Genomic DNA, 25908 nt, shown 5'->3' on the forward strand with positions numbered 1-25908 from the left:
TTAGTCAACGTCATTGGTTGGTTACCTTAAATAACTGCGATAGGATATAAATTGTTTTACTTCTTAGTTAGTTTCCCCCACACTTAATTCTTTATATATTCTAACTTTTCATATTTAATGTTCAAAAGCAATAGCTTTCTATTTCAGTGTATTTCTCCGTGTAGGGGGCGTGTAGAGGAGTTTTTGTCAATTACTTGCCTTCGGCACAATGGGTTATTATTTGTCAAAAAATGTTGTGATTTCTCTTTGTTTTGTTTATTGGTTTGTTTTAGCGACTTTTTCTCTTTTTTAATATAGACTACATATAGACTTCTTCTCTAATGCAAGGATCTTTCTCAATAGTCATTTCTTATAGATTATGTTAAACATGGCACGGACATGGTCATTTCTTATTCAATTTAATTACCTTTTCTTTTAATGTTATTCTATCTTTTGTCCCACCTTTTTATAAAACTCAGAAGAATGACATGGAAAGCAGTGCTGTTAAAAAGAATAAGAATATTAATGTTCATGGTTAGTGATTCTCTAAATCTGACAAATTTCTATTCTTATTCTTATAATAACAAATATGGAAGATGACTTTGTCAGTATTGCATTGTCAGCATGGTGTATATTCCATTTGACTTGAGAAACCATGTAAAATGTCAAAGAATCTTATACCTTTTCTATATTTATCCAAATAGAGTTATGTTCCTATGATGATGATTCTTATTTAAATTTAAATGCGTTCAAGAAGGATTCAGTAAAATATTAATTCCAAAAAACGGGAATTTTTTTATTTCTACCATCCAAAGTATTATTCTTGCAAATGGAAAAGTTGAAAGTACGAGAATCTTACACCTTTTCTTGCATTGCATTGTCAGCATGGTATATATTCTATTTGACTTGGGAAACCGTGTGAAAAGTAATAGAATCTTATACCGTTTTCCTGATTCCTTCTTTTTTAGGTTTCTTTTCTTCAATGATGTATATGAAGAGGAGATTTTGGTAAACAACTTTCAAGTTTAGGGGTCGTAGTTACTTCCCCTCCCTTTGTGTATTCTCATTGCATTTTGCTTATTGTATAATTTGTGATGTTTGTTTGTGTTTCTGGTATGATTGCCGAATCATATCAATTTATTCTGTACACCTTTTGGATATATTGAATTTCAATTTTTAGATGTTTTGGAAGAGTATTAATTTTAAGTGTATCTTTTATTTGACAAATTTGCATATCTCCAAGACTTGCTACCCGCTACAATCCTGAGAAAAAAATGAAATGGTATCTTATTTGTAGAAAAAAAACCACCTGCAAAAATTTCGGCTAGAGCATTCGACCAAATAGAAAAAGCCAATAGAATGACATTTTGAAGATTAAAGATAAATTGAGTGAAGTGTCACCGCATGAAGTGTGGTAATGTGTAAACTGCTAAAAAATCAACAATCGAGGATTACACTAATTATTTTGGGATATTTTTTTTTCCTCTTATACGACTATTGTAATGGGACGGATGAAGTATTTTATTTAAGAGAATTAACATGTCACTTAATCGATAATTAACTACTTCACAGTTTAAAGCAGAATAAAAAGTTTTCTTGGTCATGGTTCTGGTTCAGCTTTTACTTCATGCATTTCTTTCAATTTCTGTATTTCTATTTTTTTTTAACAATTTTCACTTACTTCTTTCCTTCACTTGTTTGTTTACTTCTCTTTACTTCCCATCAAATCTATTTTCACACGCATCTTTTCTTTTTGTCAATTTAACTCTGTCAATTTGTATTTTTGCCCATTTTCCTTTAATGTGTGGTGTGCTCACCCTGAAGATACATATATGGCTAATAATATTTTTTGCCCATTTTAAGAAATATCATTGAGGTAAAATAATTCACATCAGCATCCAGCAGGATTCTATGCAATTGAGGAGGCTAGTTGAATTTATAGCAGATACAACCACTTACGATCGATTGTAACCCCATTATAGGGGATAGGTTCAACAATCATCTGATTAAGAAATTTGGTATTTGAAGCCTTTATTACATATGCATCTATACATTTCAACATAACGATCAAGATTTTCTGGATTCTTACATATAAAGGCTTTTGACATTGTTTTTAAAATATGTTGTCGTCCTCTACCATGGATCAGGAAAACTGATCTTGTTGAATTGCTTGCCAGTAAGACCATGGGATGACCTGTCAAATTTCAAAAATACATCTGTTAGAGAACATTAAACTAGGATTTGTATGTCAAAATTGAGAAAATTTGATGGTAGAAACCTCAAATGCAAGCTTTCTTGTCTTGGACAAGAAAAATGAGTTAAAAAAATCACACCTTTAGATATCAGTTTTTAAAAGTTCTACCAGATATGGCTTTGGTCTTTTCTATAAATTTAAGCTTTGAGTGGACACTATGAAATGAAATATAAGTATATAAAGTAGACAAGGTTTTTTGAATGAAAAAAGAACAAAGTCTCTACTCTAGTGCACCATTTTGAAGTTCTGTGGCTAACTACCTCTTGTCTATGACCTTGTCAACCAATATGGGACAAACGAAAATGAATAAGAATAAACAAATGAGAAAATGAGTAAAGAATAACGCATACCTAATGGAAAATTTTCTTTTCTCAATTCTTGTGCTTCATGGTTGCTTTATCAAAACCAATGGTTGGAAATTGTTTTGCATACTCCTCAACATCAAGGCGGAGCTTTGCTATCTCCGATTGAAAGGTAGAAGATGACTCAATTGTGGCCAAGAAGTCCTTCAGCTTTGTTCCTGATTAAATTTTGTTAACATCAACCACATATTAGCTTAGTAAGCACCCAACAAACCAGCAGAATGAAGTTAAAAACATTTATATCAGCCACGTCCAGATAAAGAAAAAAAACGCAAACTCAGGAAGCATAATGAAGATTTAAGAACCTTTGCTCTCTCCCTTAATCTTCACAGCTATCTTCACTGCTGCATCAAAAAACTCTGCTACCTTGACAAAATCCTCCTCAACAAATCCTCTAGAAGTAAGAGCAGGGGTTCCTGAATTCCACAAGAGAAATCATGTAACTGACTGAAGACATAAAAATGGTAACAGAAGCAACAAAGAGCCTGTACCCATCCTGATGCCACCAGGAACCATGGCAGACACATCTCCAGGAACAGTGTTTTTATTAGCTGCAATATGAACTGCTTCCAACACCTTCTCAACTCTGGAGCCATCAATACCCTGCACATTTTTAAAAGAAAAAAAAAAAAAAGATTAGCCTATTTTACTGACCCTTTAGAATGAAATAAATCACTGCTTTCTTTTATTGATCTGACATAATATATGCCTTTTAACATGTTAGAAAATTTCTCCTGAATGAAACCACAACAGTAAGTAGTATATTCATAATTCATGTCAGTTTTATGACTAAATACAAACAAGTCGCATTAGATGTGATGATTTCTTATTCAGAGCTACTGAGGCTTACATGAATTGCCAAAACAATTTCCTATTACCTTATTCTTCAGATTCACCAAAACCAGGTGATTCTCGGTTCCACCAGAGACAAGCTCATAGCTTCTCTCACTCAGAGCCTGGGACATATTATAATTTCAGTGTTAGGTACAAGAAGTTAATTTCTTGGATATGAAAAGACAGTTAGTAACCACTTTGTGGATTAAGAACCAAAATAGGCAGGGAAAAGACGTTCTCTTTTGTAATGTACCTGTGCAAATTTAAAGCTGTTGCTGAGAACTTGCTCTTGATATGCTCTATATTCGGGAGTAGTGGCCTGCATTCACCAAGAGAGTTATATATATATATATATATATATATATATATATATATATATATATATATATATATATAAATTAATATATGCAGAGCACATACTAGTATTTCCACAATAACAATTATTTTACTAAGTTAAAAAGAAGTTATGGCCTCAGAGAATCTGGTTTCCAAGCCATTTAGAGAACGTGGAGAACCATTTTTGGCTACTCTTTTAAAGCTTCAAATTATGTCCATTTTCCATTTTGACTTATTCACCCCACCCATTTAGCATACGTTGAAATTTCTAGGGATCGCAGAAAGTAACCTATGTTATCCTCAAATTATGTCATGTAGCAAATCAAATCCCTAATATAAACCTTATTATTCTAAGATGGAAGAAAAATCTTACTACAGAGTCATTTGATTGTCATTGGCAGCTGTAAGTGGAAACAAAAAATATGAAGAAAAACAGACAGTGACACAGATCCCTTCCATCTCAGTCTGTGACTATTGAAACACTGGTAAAGTAATGATCAAATTATGATCTTCTCCACTTGTGTACCTGCTTCAACGCAACAGCTAAACCAGTAATAGTGTGGTTGTGAGGGCCACCTTGCAGTCCAGGGAAAACAGCTTGGTTGATTTTGTCTTCGTAGTCATACAATACCTTCAAATTGAAAGAAGAACAACTGTTATGATTTATGAATTTACATAAATTCAAGTGGGAAACAACACATACTATCCTGTTGATGAGAATGAAATCTGAGAGTACAGAAATTAAAATAAACAAAAATGTCAAAGAACTTTTTCCTTGGAATTGACCTCTTTTCCTTGTTTGTTAATTTCTTTAACCCCTTTTCTGTAGAATATCATAGCTCCACGTGGTCCTCGAAGTGACTTGTGAGTTGTGGTAGTAACTACATCAGCATAATCAAAAGGTGATGGGATGACACCAGCTGCAACCAATCCACTGATGTGTGCCATATCTGCCAATAGTATAGCTTTCTGTTTATCGCAAACCTGTAACATGTTTCACAAAATTAACCTTGGGACTTCCATAGTATCATTCAAAGTAAAAGGTACAACAACAGCCTTATCCCTTCACCAAAAACTAAAAAAGAGGAAAAAAACAACAGTCTTATCCTACTCGGTGAAAATAAAAATTCTAACATGCAATCTATTTATAAAATCATCATATACCGTATACTTGTGACTGCATATTACCTTGCGTACACGTTCATAATCATAGAGACGTGCATAAGCGCTAGCTCCAGCAACAATTAATTTTGGCCTGAAGAGTGTAGCAGATTTCTCCATCTGTATTTCAAGATTTTCACACCACAAAAACCATGAGATGACATGAAAATATCAATGAAATGTAGCTAAAAGCATCGCTACCATGATAAAATATACCCTGCAACAATACCTGGTCATAGTCGATGTATCCTGTACTTTCATTCAATCGATATGGCATTGTCTCAAAAAATATCGAGACTGCAGATATCTTTTTGGTATCAGTCTGCATAGTAGTAGCAGCAATATTAGATGCAGATAATGAAGATGCTAAGTGAATTGAGAGAGCTTGTTACATGAATTAAAATACAACTGATAGAGCTTGTCTGGAAAATGTGAACAGTCTACTTGTTTGTCATATGATAGGTTGACATTGCCAATAGTTAGCACTTAACAGTTTACACAATGACTCAAATAGAAATGTAAATAATTAAATATTTAAACAAGTACAATTTTTCATTAATGACAGCAAGGTCTATTCAATCTTTGAAAAGATATCAAAATAAAAAGACAATAATTATTAAATAGCCATATACACACTACAGATTTCATTTCATTATAAGATGAAATGAATGATGGAAGTTCAAACTTCAAAGTACCTGATATCCGTGAGAAAGATGGCCACCATGAGGAAGATCAAGTGCCATGATTCTTTCATGAGGTTTAAGCAATGCAGTGTAAACGTGGAAATTTGCAGGAGACCCTGACAGAGGCTGCACGTTCACTGCAATTAAGGGGTAACAGTGACATATCAGAAGACTTAAACAAACACCTAATACTTTTAATGGATCTATTGAACATCAAGAAAACTCTTCAGTGATTATTTTGAGATTTAACCAGCAAAGCCCATGTCACACTTCAACCTCTAGAATCTTAGTCTGAATTCCACCTTAGCATGTATAAAACAAGTTTAGAACTATGTAGAAAAAGTACTACCATGGCTCATAAACAATAATAGCTCCCAAGGAATAGACACATTCACTTGCATGCGAATAACAAGAAGAGAAAAATAGTACATTCTGGTAAAGCCAAAAAAAAAGGTTATTTCTTTATTGTGCTACTATTTTATTGGTCTTTGTGTGTTTACCTCCCCATTTAGCGGGATCCAATCTAAAAGCTTCTAGGGCACGCTTTTGGCACAGTGTTTCAGCCATGTCAATATACCTGAAAAGGAAAGATCCACAATTTTTTTGAATTTGAATTCGGTGAAGAATAAAATCCAAAACGCCAACCATTATATACATCATTGTGCTTCTTGATGAGAGTTATCAAGACAGATTTGAATCTTCTAAAGCGAGTAAAAGTAAATTAAGTAATACTAGCGATAAGAAAATTGACTATTAATATTCTAACACATTCATGATTTGTTATATACAGAAATATTAATAACACACCTTCAAACACACTCTTTTGAACATTCCGTCCACTATTGATTGAAATTTAATGAAAATTACAAAATTTTGTGGATCCTACTATTATTTAATGAGTTCCACTCAAGATTTTGGAATTTCCAATAAATTTTAATTAATAATAATAGAGTGTGGTAGAAACTATGTTATTTGCTAACAGTCTGACACTCTTCTTTATTGAATATGTGCACTTAATACCAATTAAAATTTTTCTCGTAAACTAAAATTACTTGTTTTACTCTCTAAGTTAGTAACTATAAAGGAGCCTGAGTATGAAAACATGTAGATGCAAAAAGTGAGAGACACATACTCATTTCCACCATAATATCTTGCACCAGGGTACCCCTCACTGTATTTGTTGGTCATAACCGATCCAACCGCTTGCATCACAGACACAGAGGTGAAATTCTCTGACGGTATCAATTCTAGCCCCTTCACAGTTCACCCCAAAACATAAAAATTCAATCTATAACATCATATATTTTAATAGACTTGAGTTTCAAATTTCAATCCTAAAATATAAACTAGGGAAAAATGTGTTTTTGGTGCTTGTATTGTTGGTCAAACTTGATTTTAGTTTCTGTACTTTTAAATTGATGAATTAATTTAGTCTTTCAACTTTAGAAAATATGTGAATTTAGTCTCTCCAACTTTGTGGTGGTCAAAAACTTTCAAATTTGAGAAAGGCTAAGTTTACTTATTTTCAAAAGATAGAAAACTAAATTCATTAATTTGAAAGTAAAAGATTAGTAAAAGTTGTTGTTGACACAAGTGATTTGATACTTGGATTCTTTAACCAAAATCCGGGTTTTGATTTTTGACTTGGGCATGAAATGGCAACTAGAGAAGGAATACACCTCCTAGTTATACCAAAAAAAGAACTATAGACTAAACTTCAGTTTAAAGAGAGTATAGGAACTAAAAACATGTTTTTTTCCCTTTCTTATAATTTAACAAGGAAGCACCATATGACATGTGACCACAACATAATTATTATATATACCTTCCATTGCCTAGCTTTCTCAAGCTCAATAATATCAGCAATCTCAGGATCCACGACCTCAAGTGGAGCATTCAACTGCTTCGGCCACTGCAAAGGCGCAATATTCTCTTCATTAAACGATGAATGAATACTACTACATTCAAAAAGAAAGTGAAATTGTTGATAAGCATGGACTTACTGTAACTCCGGGTCGCTCCTTGTCGTAAACAGCTTCATCAGGCAAAGACGACTACAAAAAGAAAAAAAATATATAAGGGTGAAGAATGAAGATTATGAGCAGCAAATAATAAGAGTTCTTTTTTAGTTTTTGAAACGATAGTTTATTAGTTTTTGTCAGAAATAATTCGAATCTGCGATGTCTTCCTTCTTTATTTTCCCTTCATCCTTAAAGCTTCTCTTCTCAACCACAAGACCTATCTTATATCTCGTAACAAATAATAAGAGTGAGAAGAAGAAGAAGAGAGAGAGGGGAGAAACCTTGTAGTAGAGGGAACCGGCATTGAAGAGAGGGCGCAGAGGCTTGTCAATTGAAGATGAAAGCCTGCGAAGCGCCATTGCCATCGCCATTTCTCGCACACACAGAACAGAGACAAAGTGTAGTGTGTTTGTGTGTTTTTGAAGAAGAAGTCGCTCGTTAATCGTTATCCCAATCCCATTGCGAGTGCTCTCTATCGGTTTTTCGCATGGCGCCACGCGGTGGGACCCATCCTAAGATTTTAGTTCCTCTTTTTTTTTTTTTTTTTTTTAAATAAAATAATAATTTTCAACGTATCGTCTTAATTAGGATACGGCCAGGCAGGCCGTATTTTTTCTCCCATGTATAAATTTTCCTATATACGTTCATAGGAAAAAAATTAAGTTTTTTTTTTTTGTTCGTTTATCATGGTAGATATTGCTGGAGACACAAGTCGCTATAATTGTGTCAAGAGTTGTTAATATTATGTTTTTTTTAAAAAAAATCAAACTGAATTTATGCAATATTTATTCAATTACATAAGTGAGACACAAAAATTAAAAGTAAAGCTCAATTTTTTTTATAACTTTCAATAGATTTATACTAATCATAAATAATATGTTGAAAAATGGTTTGTCCTTAACATTTCTAATAGATATTATTACCTATTTATTTGTATATTTTATTTTAATAAAATATATTTTTATTAGTTTAGTTCTATTATAATATTAATTATGTTTTTATTTTTAAATACAATAATTTTTTTTATAAAGACTACATATATATTTTATTGGAGGCAATATTGTTTGAGACAAATAGGATTATTATAAATGATATTTTAATTAATATTTTTAATACTAAATTACAACATACATAAGTGTGTTAGATTTTGAGAAACGTTTTTTTAGTTCCAATAATAATAATGTCTTCTGAACATCAACCTAAGAAAAATTAGTTACATACCTTTTCTCACAAAAAAATCTTTAACATTTTCTCATATGTATGGTTATGCAACCTAAAATAATGTAAGTTTCAATTTTGTATATTTTTCAATGAAAAATTTCGTATAAAATAAAAAAACTTATTATTTTATTATAAATATTTAAAAATCTATAACGTGTGTTTCAATAAAATGTCCTCTTCAAATAAATAAATAAATAAAATGTCTATGGTACAATTTTTCACCAAACACATAAATAGTTGATAGTTGTTCTTTCCTAAACAAGATTCAAGAATCTCTTGTTTGAATTCTTTATAATACTAATGGTTGTGTTAAATTCTTCATGATATTATGATTCTAAGTAACAGTTTCGTCATACGTGGAGTAAGGATAGCTTCTTACATTATAAGATCATATATACCCTGTTCCTGTGGTTATCAATTTTCCCAATATCCTTATGCGTAATATAGTTTTTTTTTTTTCCCTTTTATATTACACTACAAGGCAAGCTATAGTCTGGCTTCTCAAAGAATTATAAACTTGAGCGGACGAAAAAACGAAGTAAAATTGAATGAAGTTTTTGCATCAAGCATATATGTAAGTTATCAAAAGACTCGTGTTATTGAAATTTATAATAATCCACACATTTTATATAAATAACTCAATTAATGATATTATAATTCTAAGAGTGTTATATTGCTATTTTGGTTAAATTTACTTAAATTTAAATTTTAAATATATTTTTCGTTTTCTTAAAATTAAAAATTTATATATTCCACAATTTTTTTTAGAAATTTATGTTTTTTTTTAATTTGTATTACATTTTTCATTTCTATAAAATTAAAATTTGTCATTTTTTCTTTCAAGGTAAGGTTCCATAATTGATGTAAAAAATATTACATTTGCATTAGTTATGATTTGGATTTAGATACAACGGAACCTTCTCTTGTTGAAAAAATGTCACATTTTAATTTTATTAAAACAAAAAAAGTTTATTTTCAATTTTATGAGAAAAAAAACGTATTTTAGCCTTAAATTTATTTATATAAAACATGTCCAAATATATTTACAACAATCTCATAATCTCAGTGTAGACGTTAGTATTTTTTTTATATAATAATTTGAATTTAGTAGACTTCAACTTACTGACTGCTAAATTTTGAAATTTCAATATTAATCTATGATAAGGGGTAGGGAAATTTGAGGTAATGAGCTATCTGTTAAGCTTGGATTGCACATAGACATTTCTTTGTTTCTTTCGAAAATAAAAATGATGGAAAACAACAACGAGACGTGAAGGTCTGATGCAGACGCATTATGATTTATTAAAGTTCATTTATACTTTTTTATTTTTTTCTCTACATAACTAACAACCTTTTGGGTCTCTTAATCAAGTAATTTAAGATCTAAATTTTGATTGATAATTTGATATGTAATAAAAAGGAAAATATTTATTTTATGTGTATTTATAATTTTTGGTGAAGATAAGTCATCATTTTAAACAGGAACTGTTTTATATTAATAATATATATATATATATATATATTGAAAATAAATGAATAGTGGATGAAAATTGAGATGCATATATTGGCAAATAACATAGGCCTTGAAAGGCCAATCCACAACTGCCGTTTCTAGGCCACAAATTGATTCATGGGCCACGAAAGCTGATAGGGTAACTCAAATGCTTGAAACAGATGTTGCCACTTGCTACCAAAACATTGAACTATTCCTTTGAGGGGAGGAGTGAGCATCTTTTGCCAAATGCCAACTTATGTTCCATTTTTTTAATTTTTAAGGATGTGAATCAAGATTCAAGAGTGTGTTTTATAAGTCATTACTTATTAGTTTGATAAAAATGGAAGTATTTATGCCCCAAAAAACAAGAAGTATTTTAATAATCAATTTATTATTTCTTATATATATTATTTAAAGTAGCTTTTGGATTTATAGTTTATAATTTTATTATTATTATTTTTATTTTTATCTTTAGTACTTAATATATTATATTATTTATTGTCTATTTAATATTACAAATTTTAAATAAAATATGTCTTTTAATATCACACAATTTTTTAATTATATTATTTATTTTAATTATTCAAAAAAGTATTTGATCTTCAAACAAAAGTTATAATAGTTTTGCAATGAGAATTATAATTCAAAATCCATTAAAAAAATTAGAATTATAATTACTAAGAATATTTTTGTCTATAAAATAAAAGATTATATAAAAATCATAAGATAAAAGATTATACACTAATAATGTAAAAAATTTTACACCGCCTTTCCATCACAATTCATCTTATAGTATATGGTAACATTGTTGATTTTTATCATAATTAACTTAAAAGTCATATCATCAATAATTTGTGACGGAATAACGGTGTAAAATATTATTTTACAAATTTTTTTTTTACAACATGACAATTAAACTCTTAAGTAATTAAATAAATTTCAGCTTTCAGTTAAAAGTTAACTTTAAAACAGTGAACTAACTTATTAACTGTTTAAAAATCTGTGGTGAGAGCATAAGAAAGAACATAGAGTAGCTCATCTATAAAAACACATGACATCTCCAAAATGCAGTGTTCTTTAAACATTATCTTTTTATGGATAAATGCTGTAGATTTTTCTTTTCTTTGTAAAATGCTTGAACACGTATTTTTATTTTTATTATTGGCTACTGATTCAGAAACTTAGGCCCTACAATTCAAAATATTAAATTGATTGTCGTTCACTTGGTTGAGGTAAGAATTAGGTTAACACCGTAATAATAATAGAGAGGAATAGAGGGAAAAGAAAATGGGGAACAAAATGAAAGTAAAATGCTCTTCAGAAAAAAGAGAAAAGCAAACGCTAGAAGGAGGGGTTGAACCTCCGACCTTGTGGTTAACAGCCACACGCTCTAACCAACTGAGCTATTCCAGCTTTTGCTTTAAGTGTATCATATTTTTGTTATTAAACCTACTTCTAAAAAACGAATATCATACCCTTATTTTGATAGGTCAAAACATGTATAAAATGTAACTAGTTTATACTTAATATATATATATATATATATACACGTATAATTATGATTAGAGATTTTAAAAAAATAAAATCCACCAAATAATAAAATAAAATATTTCATGGTATTTCTTTAAGTAATTTTAAATTGATTAACATTTAAAATTTTAGTGTGGATATCAATAAGGTGTGACATAGTTGATAAAAAATCTTAATGATAAATGAATTTGAATACCTAAAGAAATTAATTGTTTACTTTCGACTAAAAAATATTATAGAGTGAATGAATTTCATAGGTGGTGCTTCCAAATCTATAATCTATAATTATAACAATGGAGTTCATTGTTGGAAGTTGTTTTTCCATGTGTTACAACCACAGTAATTATGGCAAATGTCACCTTTTTGAAAACCTTAACTTTTAGCTTTTTTACCTCAGTCGAAACGCTTTTGAAAAAATAAAAGACATTTCAAAATTTGAATTTCAAATTGCTTTCTCATTCTCGGCTGTAGCTTTCTTTGTCATTCTCAGTTTTTTTTTTTTAATCCTTTCTTCTTTCATTTAATGAAATGAAATTGATGTTGTGTTTTTCTGCAAGATGTTAGAAATCAACAGAGATCGTCAAAGTTGATCGAAACCTGATTCTTTTCCTCTAACAACATCACAATTGTCGTCAGAATTTCCTCCACCAACCACCGTTGGCTGAAAGTTCAACATCTTTTTCTCCTAGTAATCGTTCCTTTTTCCTATGATTTCATTTTGAATGTCGTTCACCTTTTCATTCTCAGTTTTACCTTTCATTTTCATTCTTGGAGTGCTATTTTTCCTCTTCTTCTCCCCTCTTGTTGATGCATGAATTTTAGTTTAATGAAATGAAATTGATGTGTGTTTTTATTTTGCAAGATGTTGGAAATCCAGAGATTTTGTGAAAGATTATCGAAACCTGTTTCTTATACATTTTGAGTGAATGATATTGTGTTTTTTATTAGTTGGATTAGACACATTTCTTGGTAATAAGTTATGTGTTTGATCAAATGCATTTTTTTAATTTTTGTTTGATTGCTAGACCAACTCAAGTTTCTGATTGTTTTATAATAAAAAAAAGACATGCATATTTTTTGATTGTTTTGTATTCATTTTTATTTTTTATTTATATTAATATAAATTAATTAACTCTTATATTATTTTTTTTTTAAAATGAGACAAATGTCTTCAATTTTTTGTTGATTGGTCATCTATTAGGTACTTTTTGGATAAACTTGCTTTATTTTTTTAAAATATGTTGGCCATCTTTATATAATATAACATAACATTATTTTTTCTATGAAATCTATATTATAAATCATTCTTAAATAATATTTTAACAAAAAGCAGGGCATTGCACGGATAAAAAAACTAGTTTCTAACACTATTTTTGACGGGCTCTCACAAAATGGTTTCCACTGTGTAGTTCTTGACTTTACCATGCCAAATGTAGTGCTAAACCATAGGTAAGTTACAGGCAACCAGTATAGGAGTTTTATTTAATTACATAGAATTTAATCATTGAATATATTTAATTTTTCACATGCACAATTTTTTTTATATTTAAAGCAGACAATTAAGTTTTAATTAATTTCTAATCAAATTATCCAACTACATATTTAAGTTTTTTTACTCAATTGCACCTTCTCTCCAGTAAATACTCAATGTACACTAGTTTGAAAAAATATTCTCAAACTACACCTGTTTTGGCTCATTCACGGCCCGACTTCCGTTCTTCCTTTTTTTTTTTTATAAAAACGTTTTTATATTATTAAAATTAAATATTATATTATATAAAATTATTTTTAAATAATTTGAAAATTAGTTATTTATTAAATTAATTTATGTAATATTATTTTATAATTTAATTTTGTTATTAAGAAAATGATATTATTAAATTTAAGTGTTTTTGTTATATTATTTAAATTATTTAAGATATTTTTTGGTGAATATATGTTTTAAAATTTGAATTTTGTATAATAATATATTTATTTTAGTAAATATTTATTTTGTATAATAATCTGAATTTTAAAATTTTTAATTTAATTATATTATATAAAATTATTTTTAATTGATTTGAAAATTATTTATTTATTAAATTAATTTATGTAATATTACTTTATAATTTTTTGTAAAGAGAAATATACATATAAAGAAAAATATAAAAATTGGATAAAATTAGAGTATAATTTTTTATTTATGTTATATGTAATTGTGTAGTTAAATTTATGTTTTGTTAATTTTTGTATGTTCTTGTAATTAAAAAATAATAAAATTAGTTAGTAGTATTAAAATACAGTAAGAAAAACACCGCAAAAAAATATATGACAAATCAGTCATTGACAAAATACTCAAATTACAGTAACTGAAATGATACTCGACAATAATGAAGCATATTAAAAATTACACTTACAATGCAAACATAACAAAACTAATGAGGATATGAAATATGTTGTGCAGAATACATGTCTTCTTCTATTTAGATTACTGGTTTGCTAAAAATAGCCAAAATTTCTATTGTGCAGAATCGTTTCCAATAGTTGGATTGTGCTAACACTTTTAGCACGTCTTCATCATTTTTCAATTCTGTTATGTCATATTCAATCAAATTTTCGGAATACTTAGAATGACCTGGTTGTCGAAAGAATAATCGTCTAACCAATTGTGATCCGTGAATTCCATTAGGGGGAACCCCTATAGGTGCAACTTGTTTGATTAAATCCTTGAGTTTCTCCATGCCACATCCCGAAGGAATGCCAAATCTTATTGGATTAGTTCCAGTAAAGGAGTAACCCAAAAACTCACCTTGACGTGGTATGTTCCACTTCCCGTTGTAATACATAATTGCATCATGAGTAGGAGTGATGGTTGATTGAAGCAGGTTGAGTATAGCATCTGGTGTTCTAATAATGGTACATAATAATTCTATAGGGCCAACACACGAGTATTGGTCATTGCACATTAACATTGTGTAAACATCATCATCATTTTTCAATTGTAAAGATTGAAAAAAATATTGTTGACCTGCATCTATGAATGGCTGTCGGTAGTAGATTTCATCCAGTAATTGATCGTTGGTTAGTTGAAGGGTGTTGTGCATTCTACGCTTGAGTGTATCAAAGAACAGTTGTTAGGAACTCGCATTGGTGTTGGAATGAGACTTTGAAAATAAACACCAGTTTGATTGTAACTGATTGATCCATTTGGAAAAATGAAAGCGAATCTGGAGTTAGTAATGGTCTAACTGCTTGTTTCTCCCAAAAATGACATAGTAATAAGATTGAATTTGGTTTGTGAAATTATGTGGTGTGAGATTGTGTGTTTGTATTGTGTCTGTGTTGTGTTATTTATAGTTGTATGAGTATTCTGCCACGTTGATGTGTATTGGAATCCAATGTTTCTTTTTCCCTAGTAAGTGATGTAGCAGACGTCCATTATAATTTCAGAGTGAACAAAGAGATTATGAGTTGTCCATCTCATGTCAGTTTTGCACACGTCTCTAAAAATTAAATGTATCACCTGTAAAACTGACATGAAATGGACAGCTCATAATGCAGAGTGTTGTTAATTTGGACTGTGATTTTTCCCATGTAATTAAAGCAACAGACGTTCATGATGAATTTCAGAGTGAATAAAGAGATGATGGGTTATCCATTTCATGACAGTTTTGCAGGTGAGACATTTAATTTTTAGAGACGTTTGCAAATTGCAGAGTATTGTCAATTTGGATTGTGATTTTTCCCTTGTAATTAAAGCAGCAAACGTCCATAGTTATTTTCAGAGTGAATAAAGAGATTATGAGTTGTCCATTTCATGACAGTTTTGCAGGTGAAACATTTAATTTTTAGAGACGTATGCAAATTGCAGAGTATTGTCAATTTGGATTGTGATTTTTCCCTTGTAATTAAAGCAGCAAACGTCCATAGTTATTTTCAGAGTGAATAAAGAGATTATGAGTTGTCCATTTCATGTCAGTTTTGTCGATGAGACATTGAATTTTTAAAAACAGTGTAGTGTAAATGACAAAGTATTGTGAATTTTGACAGTTATGTTACCATGTCAACTACTGCAGTAAAAGTGGGTAAACTGAAAATTGCTAATTTAAATTTAAAGGAAAAATTATTTCAATACGTAAAGTGATAACTGAAGACAGACATAAGACATTACATGAAAATCTCAAAGAAGAAATAACTTAGACATGAATGATCCGTAGATTACCAATCCCGTTTGAATATAGGTTCGTGGGATGGAGACATGTTACTTCCTTCGGGCCCGAAAGAGGAGTCCGTATCACTATCATGGTTTTTGAGCCAACAAGTCTCGTATTCACCTAAGTCCTCAAGATTAGAGGTTGAGCCATGTTGGTTGCCTGGTGGGTCATTATTGTGACAGATTATGGCAAATAACTCCACAAATGGTAGTGATGAATTGTTGTAAAAAATGTTGAACATTTGTCGAACATCAGCATCATCTCGCAGAATAAAAGATGTGTACATATAACGTTGTCCTGACTCAAATATAGGGCACCGAAAATGGAGATGTTGGATATGTTGTTCTGGGTCAATGTTTAGTTTTTGGTGAACAAGTTCAAGCAATTGTGTAAAGGTTATGACCTTGTCGACCATGAAAGTTTTTGTGTTGTTACTAACGAAGGTGGTGCCCTCATTAGTATTGCAAATTTGGCTGTCGTAGTAAACACAAACATATGCAGTTAGGTGACACATTGTGGTAGGGATTGAGATGAAAATTTGAAATTGTTACGAATGTCTTTAGCTGTAGTGGTATTTATAGAATTTGGTTATAATTGAGTGTGTCACTAGTTAACTGTGCATTTAGATGAACGGGTAAATGAACACTTAAGCATATTTACAAGGGTCCATAATGTACAAATTGCTGAGTGAAAAAAAACTGAGTTGTCCACGTCATGTCAGTTTTACTGGTGCGACATTAATTTTTTTAGAGATGTGTGAAAATTGCCGAGTGTTGTTAATTTCAACTGTGATTTATCCCTGGTAATTGATGGAGCAGAAGTCCATTATAATTATCAGAGTGAAAAAAATTGAGTTGTCCATGTCATGTTTGTTTTACTACTGCGACATTTATTTTTTTAGAGACGTGTGTAAATTGCTGAGTGTTGTCAATTTTAACTGTGATTTATCTCTGGTAATTGATGGAGTATAAGTCCATTATAATTAGCAGAGTGAAAAAAAATTGAGTAGTGCATGTCATGTCAGTTTTACTGGTGAGATATTTAATTTTTTAGAGACCTATAGAAATTGCCGAGTGTTGCCAATTTCGACTGTGATTTATCCCTGATAATTGATGCAGTAGAAGTCCATTATAATTTCAGAGTAAAAAAAAAATTGATTTGTGAAAATTGCAGTGTGTCACGAATATTTTTTTTTGAAGTTTTTGACGTTGTTACCATGGAAAAAGTGTTCAAATCATAGTTTTTTTGATTTTGTACTTGTATTTTGAGGTGTTAGTCGATGGAACTGGTGCACGAAATAATTTTTTTTGGATTCTTTGACGTCCAAACTATAGAAAAAATGAGGCACACACATCATTAATGTGTTGGACATAATTTTAAAGAAATGCAGAACATGGGCTCTTAAGCATAGTTGCAAGGGTCCAAATCATAGTTTTTTTGATTTTGTACTTGTATTTTGAGGTGTTAGTCGATGGAACTGGTGCACGAAATAATTTTTTTTGGATTCTTTGACGTTCAAACTATAGAAAAAATGAGTCACAAATATCATTAATGTGTTGGACATAATTTTAAAAAAATGCAGAACATGAGCTCTTAAGCATAGTTGCAAGGGTCCAAATCATAGTTTTTTTGATTTTGTACTTGTATTTTGACGTGTTAGTTGATGGAACTGGTGCACTAAATAATTTTTTTTGGATTCTCTGACGTTCAAACTATAGAAAAAATAAGTCACAAACATCATTAATGTGTTGGACATAATTTTAAAAAAATGCAGAACATGGGCTCTTAAGCATAGTTGCAAGGGTCCAAATCATAGTTTTTTTGATTTTGTACTTGTATTTTGAGGTGTTAGTCGATGGAACTGGTGCACTAAATAATTTTTTTTGGATTCTCTGACGTTCAAAATATAGAAAAAATAAGTCACAAACATCATTAATGTGTTGGACATAATTTTAAAAAAATGCAGAACATGGGCTCTTAAGCATAGTTGCAAGGGTCCAAATCATAGTTTTTTTGATTTTGTACTTGTATTTGAGGTGTTAGTCGATGGAACTGGTGCACTAAATAATTTTTTTTGGATTCTCTGACGTTCAAAATATAGAAAAAATAAGTCACAAACATCATTAATGTGTTGGACATAATTTTAAAAAATGCAGAACATGGGCTCTTAAGCATAGTTGCAAGGGTCCAAATCATAGTTTTTTTGATTTTGTACTTGTATTTTGAGGTGTTAGTCGATGGATTTGGTGCACTAAATAATTGTTTTTGGATTCTCTGACGTTCAAACTATAGAAAAAATGAGTCACAAACATCATTAATGTGTTGGACATAATTTTAAAAAAATGCAGAACATGGGCTCTTAAGTATAGTTGCAAGGGTCCAAATCATAGTTTTTTTGATTTTGTACTTGTATTTTGAGGTGTTAGTCGATGGAACTGGTGCACTAAATAATTTTTTTTGGATTCTCTGACGTTCAAACTATAGAAAAAATAAGTCACAAACATCATTAATGTGTTGGACATAATTTTAAAAAAATGCAGAACATGGGCTCTTAAGCATAGTTGCAAGGGTCCAAATCATAGTTTTTTTTTATTTTGTACTTGTATTTTGAGGTGTTAGTCGATGGATTTGGTGCACTAAATAATTTTTTTTGGATTCTCTGACGTTCATACTATAGAAAAAATGAGTCACAAACATCATTAATGTGTTGGACATAATTTTAAAAAAAATGCAGAACATGGGCTCTTAAGCATAGTTGCAAGGGTCCAAATCATATTTGATGATGCCGTTACAGGGGTACTTACACATATTTGATCCCATTATCACAACATTTTATACTTCAATGACCAAGACGATGACCAGTCCCACATGGTGGTGGACGCCGATTACGTCGAGGATTTCTTCTTTCCAGTATGACTGGTTCTTCCACGTCATGATCATGTTGTTGTTCTATGTTAGTATTTTCAATGTTGGTTGTTGCAGCTGAAGAACTTTGACCTTGTTCTCCAAACGAATGCGGTGCATCGAACTGTTGTAAAGTAGCTAAATATGATGCCGCTGAATTTGGTGTATTCAAATCGACGCCAAATAAATCGGTCATCCATTCATGGGTGGTTGCGGTGACTGACTCGCCAGTGTGGCCAAAAGTTTGATGAACAGGTGAAGGAGTAGAATACATTGACTGAGGATGTGGAATTTCAAAATGTGTTTGTTCAACACCTGACCTTGCAACATTTTGTGTAATTGTTGTGCGTGGATCATGTAGTTGTTGTTCAATAGACAAGAACAAAGTAGTGTTTTTTCTATACCATTCCATGTACGCTGGTGTATGTGTCACTATTCCTTCAACCCATTGCCCAGCTAAAATATCGTTGTGTTTGTTTTTCCAGATATTAATCCACTCCGCATGATATTCCATCCAATCAGTGCAATGATTGCCTCGCATGTCAATTTGGTGAAGTAAATCAAGATTCATGGGATCAACAGGGATATCTTGTTGTAGTCCAAACTGTAGCTTCACTCGATTTGTTTGATGCCATTCGACAATCGAGAAACAAATAATTGCAGTACATGCAGACCAAATCTCCATGTCTCTATATGCACGTCTGGGTAGGTGTTCTTCAAATCCTCTATATGGGATCCAAGAAAACTGAAATATATGCCAACAAGGCAACATGTTAGTATGTATGTTTATATTTAAGGTGCAGATCATGATAGTATCATACCTCATGGCTCTCCATATGATCTATACGAGACCTATATCCGACTAAGTCACCATGCGGTGTGGCCCTATATTCTAATCTACCACCACTCCATCTAAAATGTAAAACATACATAATCAGTATTCATTGTAATGTTATAATACACGTTATTGAAATAAAAAAATTTACATTTCGCTATATGTAAATAACCTTTTAGCCAGTGGAAAAGTTGTTTCCGGTCGTGGGACTCTTGGTGCAATAAAAGGCATGTGGTACCAAGCCCATGACTGCAATAGTATGACACAACCACCCATAGATTTACCAACCTCCGATGATGCTCGACATAGTTCTCTATACAGGTTTGCTAAGCAAGCCGAACCCCAACTATATTTTTTTGTGTTGTTCAAATCACGTAATAGGTTCAAATACATTAAATGAACTCTATTTCCAGATTTATCAGGAATTAAAGCACCACCAATCATGTACATTATGTAAGCTCTACACCTGCATTGTAGTTGGTGCTTTGTTGGTTCTTCAGGCAATGGTGCGCGCAACATGTTTAGCAACCATGTTAGCTTCAGTGTGGCTCCTTTACGTGCATTTTCGGGAGGGACTTCCCCTAGTAACTCGTGGCATAACTCATCCCAATGTAAGAAGCTAGGTCCAGCCACAACACGACCATCGACTCTAATGCCTAGATGAAGTGCAACATCTTCGAGTGTGATGGTGCACTCTCCCCATGGCAGGTGAAAGGTATGTGTTTCAGGCCTCCATCGTTCAACCAATGCAGTGATCAATGCAGGATCAATTTTACACTGTTTGATTAAGGCAATATGTTGGAACCCGGTAGACGATAATAATGGTATGATTTGTGGTTCTGGTTCAGGTATTGTATGGTAATAGGAAGTGATTAACTCATTAATCGTAGTACGTGAACGATGAACATGTTGATGACGCAATAGAGATTTATCATCCATGAGAATGATGTCAAATGGTAAACCGAATACAAATGATATAAAATTTGAAGTTGGGTGATGCACATGTGGTATTGACATGCACCTCTCATCTATTTATTATTTACACTATGTTCGGTTTTGCAAGCACAAATACACTTAAGATAACTGTAATGCCTCGAGATTCCAAAGCACATTTATAATTTGTCTCGTTGCAAGGCCTCGAGATTCCAAAGCACGTTAACATGACTATGGTACTGTGGTGCATCGAGATTCTAATTCACGTGAATCACTAAAATTTCGTGCACACTGTTTAGCCGCTTGCGTACGTTAAGGTAATTGTAAATGTCTCGAGAATCCAAAGCACATTTATAAATTGTCTCGTTGCAAGGCCTCGAGATTCCAAAGCACATTAACATCAACTGTGGTACTGTCACGCATCGAGATTCTAATGCACGTGAACCAATGACATTTTCGTGCACACTATTCACCCACATGCGTACGATAAGGTAATTGTAAATGTCTCGAGAATCCAAAGCACATTTATAAATTGTCTCGTTGCAAGGCCTCGAGATTCCAAAGCACATTAACATCAACTGTGGTACTGTCACGCATCGAGATTCTAATGCACGTGAACCAATGACATTTTCATGCACACTATTCACCCACATGCGTACGATAATTGCATTAGCTTTGTTCTCAACATTTCACATGGCCTCAACATTACAATTAATGTAATTGTAATGCCTCGAGATTCCAAACCACATTTATATTTTGTCTCGTTGTAAGGCCTCGAGATTCCAAAGCACATTAACATGACTGTGGTACTGTGATGCATCGAGATTCTAATTCACGTGAACCATGGACCCGTGATAGATTGCATATATAAACCTACCATGTCACCTAATACTTTGCACTGTTGTGTCTAATCAAATTGTGAGAGAAAACAGAGAGGGCTAGCAATGAGGTCAGAGCCTATTTGTGTGTACGTTTATATCAATGGTGAAATCATTCAAAGTTCAAGTGCAAATGCAATTTTCAGAGGTGACAACACAAAGTCGTTACTCTTGAATCCAGCAATGACGCTGCCAAATATAATCACTGCAATACAGTCATCAATTACAGATAATGGTGTTACGCCTATAATTAATACCCTTTGGTATCGTTGTCCTGTATATCAATTAAATGGTGAAGTTCAATATAGGGCAATTCAAATTATTGACGAAGAAGGTGTCTCATGCATGTTTCATACATTTCTCAATATGAGAAGTGTAATATGTATGGAACTTAAAGTTGATGTTCATAATTCATTATCACCTACTCAAGTTAATGACCTAAGTTGGGCCGACATGGAGCAGAAGCTGGAGAATACCATGAAATTAGAATGAATAATTTTTCTCCGTCTTTATTATCTAGTTGTAGTTGTTGCATGCTTTGAAGTTGTTATTTTTAATTTACTTCAGTAATAATAGTCTACATATGCATCATTTCAGAGATGCTTTGAAGTTTGGTGTTGCACACTGTTCACTGACATGCGTATGTTTATCCCATTAACATGTTTCTGAACAATCCATGTGATCTTGGCATGCGATACAGAACACTGCGGTCAACAATCATGATTAAACGAACAGTCTGTCATGTATATTAATGTGTGAGGTTGCATGTTGTTCACTCACATGTGTACACTAAATTACTCACATGCACTTAATGTCCTACCTAACTCTCCTACCTAACCGTCGTAACTAACTTTGCTGCCTAACCCTCCCATCTAACCTTCCGATCTAACTATCTTACCTAACCTTCCAATCTAACACTCTCACCTAACCCTCCCATCTAACCCTCGTAACTAACTCTCCCACCTAACCTTCCAATCTAACTCTCCCATCTAACCTTCCAATCTAACACTCCCACCTAACCCTCCCATCTAACCCTCGTAACTAACTCTCCCAACCTAACCTTCCAATCTAACTCTCCCACCTAACATTACAATCTAACTCTGGTACTAAACTTTCTCAGCCTATATATAATATCACCATTTGACAACAACATATCACACACAACAATTTTCTCACAAAACAAAACTCGATTTGTAACTCTCACACCATTTCCACTCATATCCCATAAGCACCACCATGGCTCCACCTAAAGAAATTCTGACCCTCATTTACCACAGTGGTCACATTGTAGACGATCCAGTTCAAGGATCGACGTACCAATGTACGACCCCAATATTTTTTTACGCCAGTCGTTCTATTACGTTTACACAATTCATTCGAAAAATTAACAATCGTCCTCCTACTCGAGCAACTGAACAAGTTGCTCAATTGTTATTTCGTGTCCCTATTTCAATTCATCTCGGTCAGACACGTTTTATTTTGGCTCAACTATTCGACAATGATGATCTTAGAGGCGCGATGGAAACAATTATCCAGAATCCACAATTGAATTCTACCGAATTCTATGCTGTTACTGAGCTTATTTCTCAACCACAACCATCGTCTCCACAACCCTCATGTCCACAACTACAACTACCGCCTCCACAACAGTTACCGTACAACAACATAGACCTCAATAATCCAGTATCTTTATACAACAACCTTGAATCACAAGACCCCTTTGACATTTATACTTGATACACACAAATATTATCCGATAATGATTCTTTTTTTCATGGCCAACAAACCTCCTTTGACCAACAAAACCATCCTTCATCCCCCTTTACGCCACCTTCAAAACTACCACAAACGCAAACATCAAACCGAGATGAACATCCCATTGCTAACGAAGATCCCATTATACGATTTCATCATGAAAACATGGATGATTTTACTGAGGATGAGGATCAACAGTTCTTTGATCACATCAATCAGCAAAGCGATGACCAAAGTGATGACTAAACCGATGATGAGGGTGTTGGCAGACCAACAACACCTCCGTCACCTCCGTTGCAATATCAGCAACCTAGGTGTCCAGTAGACTTGAACTTTGACCACCTACCACACTATATTGATCGACCCCATTTTGTTCATCAACAACACAATGTACAACCACCAGTTGGTGTACTCGAGGTTGGCATGACCTTCGATGACAAATCACAATGTATTCGAGCAATCAAAGAATACAACATCAGAAATCATTTTGATTGCAGAACAATTTACTCTGACCAAAGAAGGCTACACTTCGTCTGCAAGTTACGTGAAAATGGTTGTACATGAAGCTTGGGCGCATGCAATTCAAAGAGGCATAACAAATGGATTATCAAGAGTATCAGAGGTCATCACACTTGTCTCGTGCCGATGCTTAGACAAGATCATCGCCAACTCGACAAACACGTCATAGCACAGATCATCCAACCAATTGTCAAAACAAACCCAACTGTCTCCATCAAGACATTGATTGCAGAGATCAAAACGTTCATGAATTATACCCTATCCTACAAGAAGACATGGTTAGCAAAGCAAAAAACATTGGAGATGATTCATGGAAACTGGGAAGAATCATATGCCAAACTGCCAAAACTTTTCGGAGCTTTGCAATCTTGTGTTCCCGGGACTGTGGTCGCTGCTCAAACAGAATCCTTGTATGAGGGGGGAGAAATAGTACCGGGCAAAAGATTGTTTAAACGTGTCTTTTGGTCATTTGGTCCATGCATTAATGGTTTTGCATATTGCAAACCCATTGTACAAGTAGATGATACATGGCTTTAAGGAAAGTATACTGGCACACTGTTGATAGCTACCGCACAAGATGGAGCTAACCATATCTTCCCGATTGCCTATGCCATTGTAGAAGGGGAGACAACTTCAGCTTGGGGGTTTTTTCTAAAGAATTTGAGAAGACATGTTACTCCACAAATTAACATTTCTCTTATTTCAGACCGACACCCCTCAATTATAAGTGCCTACAACAACCCAAGTAACTTATGGGTCCAGGACACATTCCATTTCTTTTGCTTGCGCCACATTGCACAAAACTTTCTTCGTGGTAACTCAAACTGCAAACATTTAAAGAAACCACTTATGTTGGCTGGTGAGAATCTATTTTATTTATTCGTTATAATTTTCTTTCAATCAAATTTTATAACATAATACATTGATTAAATATTTACAGGGTACGCATACACGGAGAAGATGCACTGGCGACATCTTGGGGATATTCGTGCGAATAAGCCAAGTGCAGCTGAATGGCTTGATCAATTACCCAAACAAAAATGGGTACAATGCTTTGATGAGGGGAAACGTTGGGGACATATGACTACCAATTTGTCGGAGTCTGTTAATTCCATGTTCAAAACCACAAGACATTTGCCGGTGTCATCATTGGTTGAGGAGATCTATTTCAAGACCGCACAACTCTTTGCTAATAGAGGTCGACAAACTCAGGCAATGATCAACTCCGGCTCACAGTATTCTGAAGTCGTCTTCGATGCAATCAATAGTGGTCAACAAGAATCTAATACACATTGTAAATGAATTCGACAGACACAATCACACTTTTATTATAACCGAGACTCAATCCCCACTTGAAACACCCAGACCACCTGGAAGGTTTAGAGTAATGTTACAATCCCAAAAGTGTGATTGTGGTGAATTTCAGGCTAAACATTTACCGTGTTCTCACGTCATGGCTGCCTGTAAATCTGTCAATGTTGATCCCATGACCTATGTGCCGATGATATTCACTTTACAACACATTTTGCACATCTACGACAACTCCTTTAGTTTATTGCCACAGGAATCAATGTGGCAAGAATATGAAGGAGATCAGTGGGGTCCTGATCCAAGGATAAAGAGGATTGCAAAGGGTCGTCCAGTTTCAACTCGCATTCCTACTGAGATGGACGAAGACGAAAACGAACGAGCAAGTAGAAAAAAATGTGGACTTTACCGGCAACATGGTCATAACAGAAATAATTGTCCTAATGTATCCTCATCTTAGTTTTTCCTTAGACAAATGTCATTGTTTAAATATTTTATTGATGACGTAGTATAATGTTCTTATATAAATAAATTGTTAAAAGCTTTAGTTTTATCATTTTTAATTAAATCTAAAAACATAAACAAACTAATTATATTTAGTAAAATAGTTAAATTAAAAATTTTAAAATTCAGATTATTATACAAAATAAATATTTACTAAAATAAATATATTATTATACAAAATTCAGATTTTAAAATATATATTC

General features: G+C 32.5%; 2 protein-coding genes and 1 non-coding gene across 3 annotated transcripts; 1 reads left to right on the forward strand and 2 right to left on the reverse strand.

Annotated features, from left to right (window-relative positions):
* Positions 1–1824: 1824 nt before the first annotated feature.
* On the reverse strand, positions 1825–8086 carry LOC100499634 (serine hydroxymethyltransferase 3). Its single transcript, NM_001250562.2, has 16 exons — positions 7912–8086; positions 7613–7663; positions 7435–7521; positions 6742–6863; positions 6110–6186; positions 5622–5746; positions 5156–5248; positions 4954–5046; positions 4552–4749; positions 4292–4396; positions 3683–3748; positions 3474–3551; positions 3087–3198; positions 2901–3011; positions 2584–2753; positions 1825–2173 (listed from the first exon to the last, which is right to left on the reverse strand). Exons 1-15 carry the CDS (start codon positions 7999–8001, stop codon positions 2605–2607), a joined length of 1557 nt encoding a protein of 518 aa, NP_001237491.2. The 5' UTR covers positions 8002–8086; the 3' UTR covers positions 1825–2173; positions 2584–2604.
* Positions 8087–11685: 3599 nt separating this feature from the next.
* Positions 11686–11759, reverse strand: TRNAN-GUU (transfer RNA asparagine (anticodon GUU)). Its single transcript has one exon. It is a non-coding gene; the product is annotated as a tRNA-Asn (tRNA).
* A 12680-nt stretch (positions 11760–24439) lies between these two features.
* Positions 24440–25640, forward strand: LOC106799791 (uncharacterized). The gene is made up of 2 exons (XM_014779286.2): positions 24440–24752; positions 24834–25640. Exons 1-2 carry the CDS (start codon positions 24743–24745, stop codon positions 25193–25195), a joined length of 372 nt encoding a protein of 123 aa, XP_014634772.1. The 5' UTR covers positions 24440–24742; the 3' UTR covers positions 25196–25640.
* Positions 25641–25908: the final 268 nt, after the last annotated feature.

Source organism: Glycine max, chromosome 8 (assembly GCF_000004515.6).
Source record: "Glycine max cultivar Williams 82 chromosome 8, Glycine_max_v4.0, whole genome shotgun sequence".
NCBI lineage: Eukaryota > Viridiplantae > Streptophyta > Magnoliopsida > Fabales > Fabaceae > Glycine > Glycine max.

Coding starts and splice junctions, on each gene's coding strand:
- LOC100499634 (NM_001250562.2), bottom strand. CDS start 8,001: ATGGCGATGGCAATGGCGCTTCGCAGGCTTTCATCTTCAATTGACAAG. Junction 4,750..4,953: donor ATTATGAACGTGTACGCAAG/GTAATATGCAGT, acceptor AACATGTTACAG/GTTTGCGATAAACAGAAAGC. Junction 3,552..3,682: donor ACAGCTTTAAATTTGCACAG/GTACATTACAAA, acceptor AATATGTCCCAG/GCTCTGAGTGAGAGAAGCTA.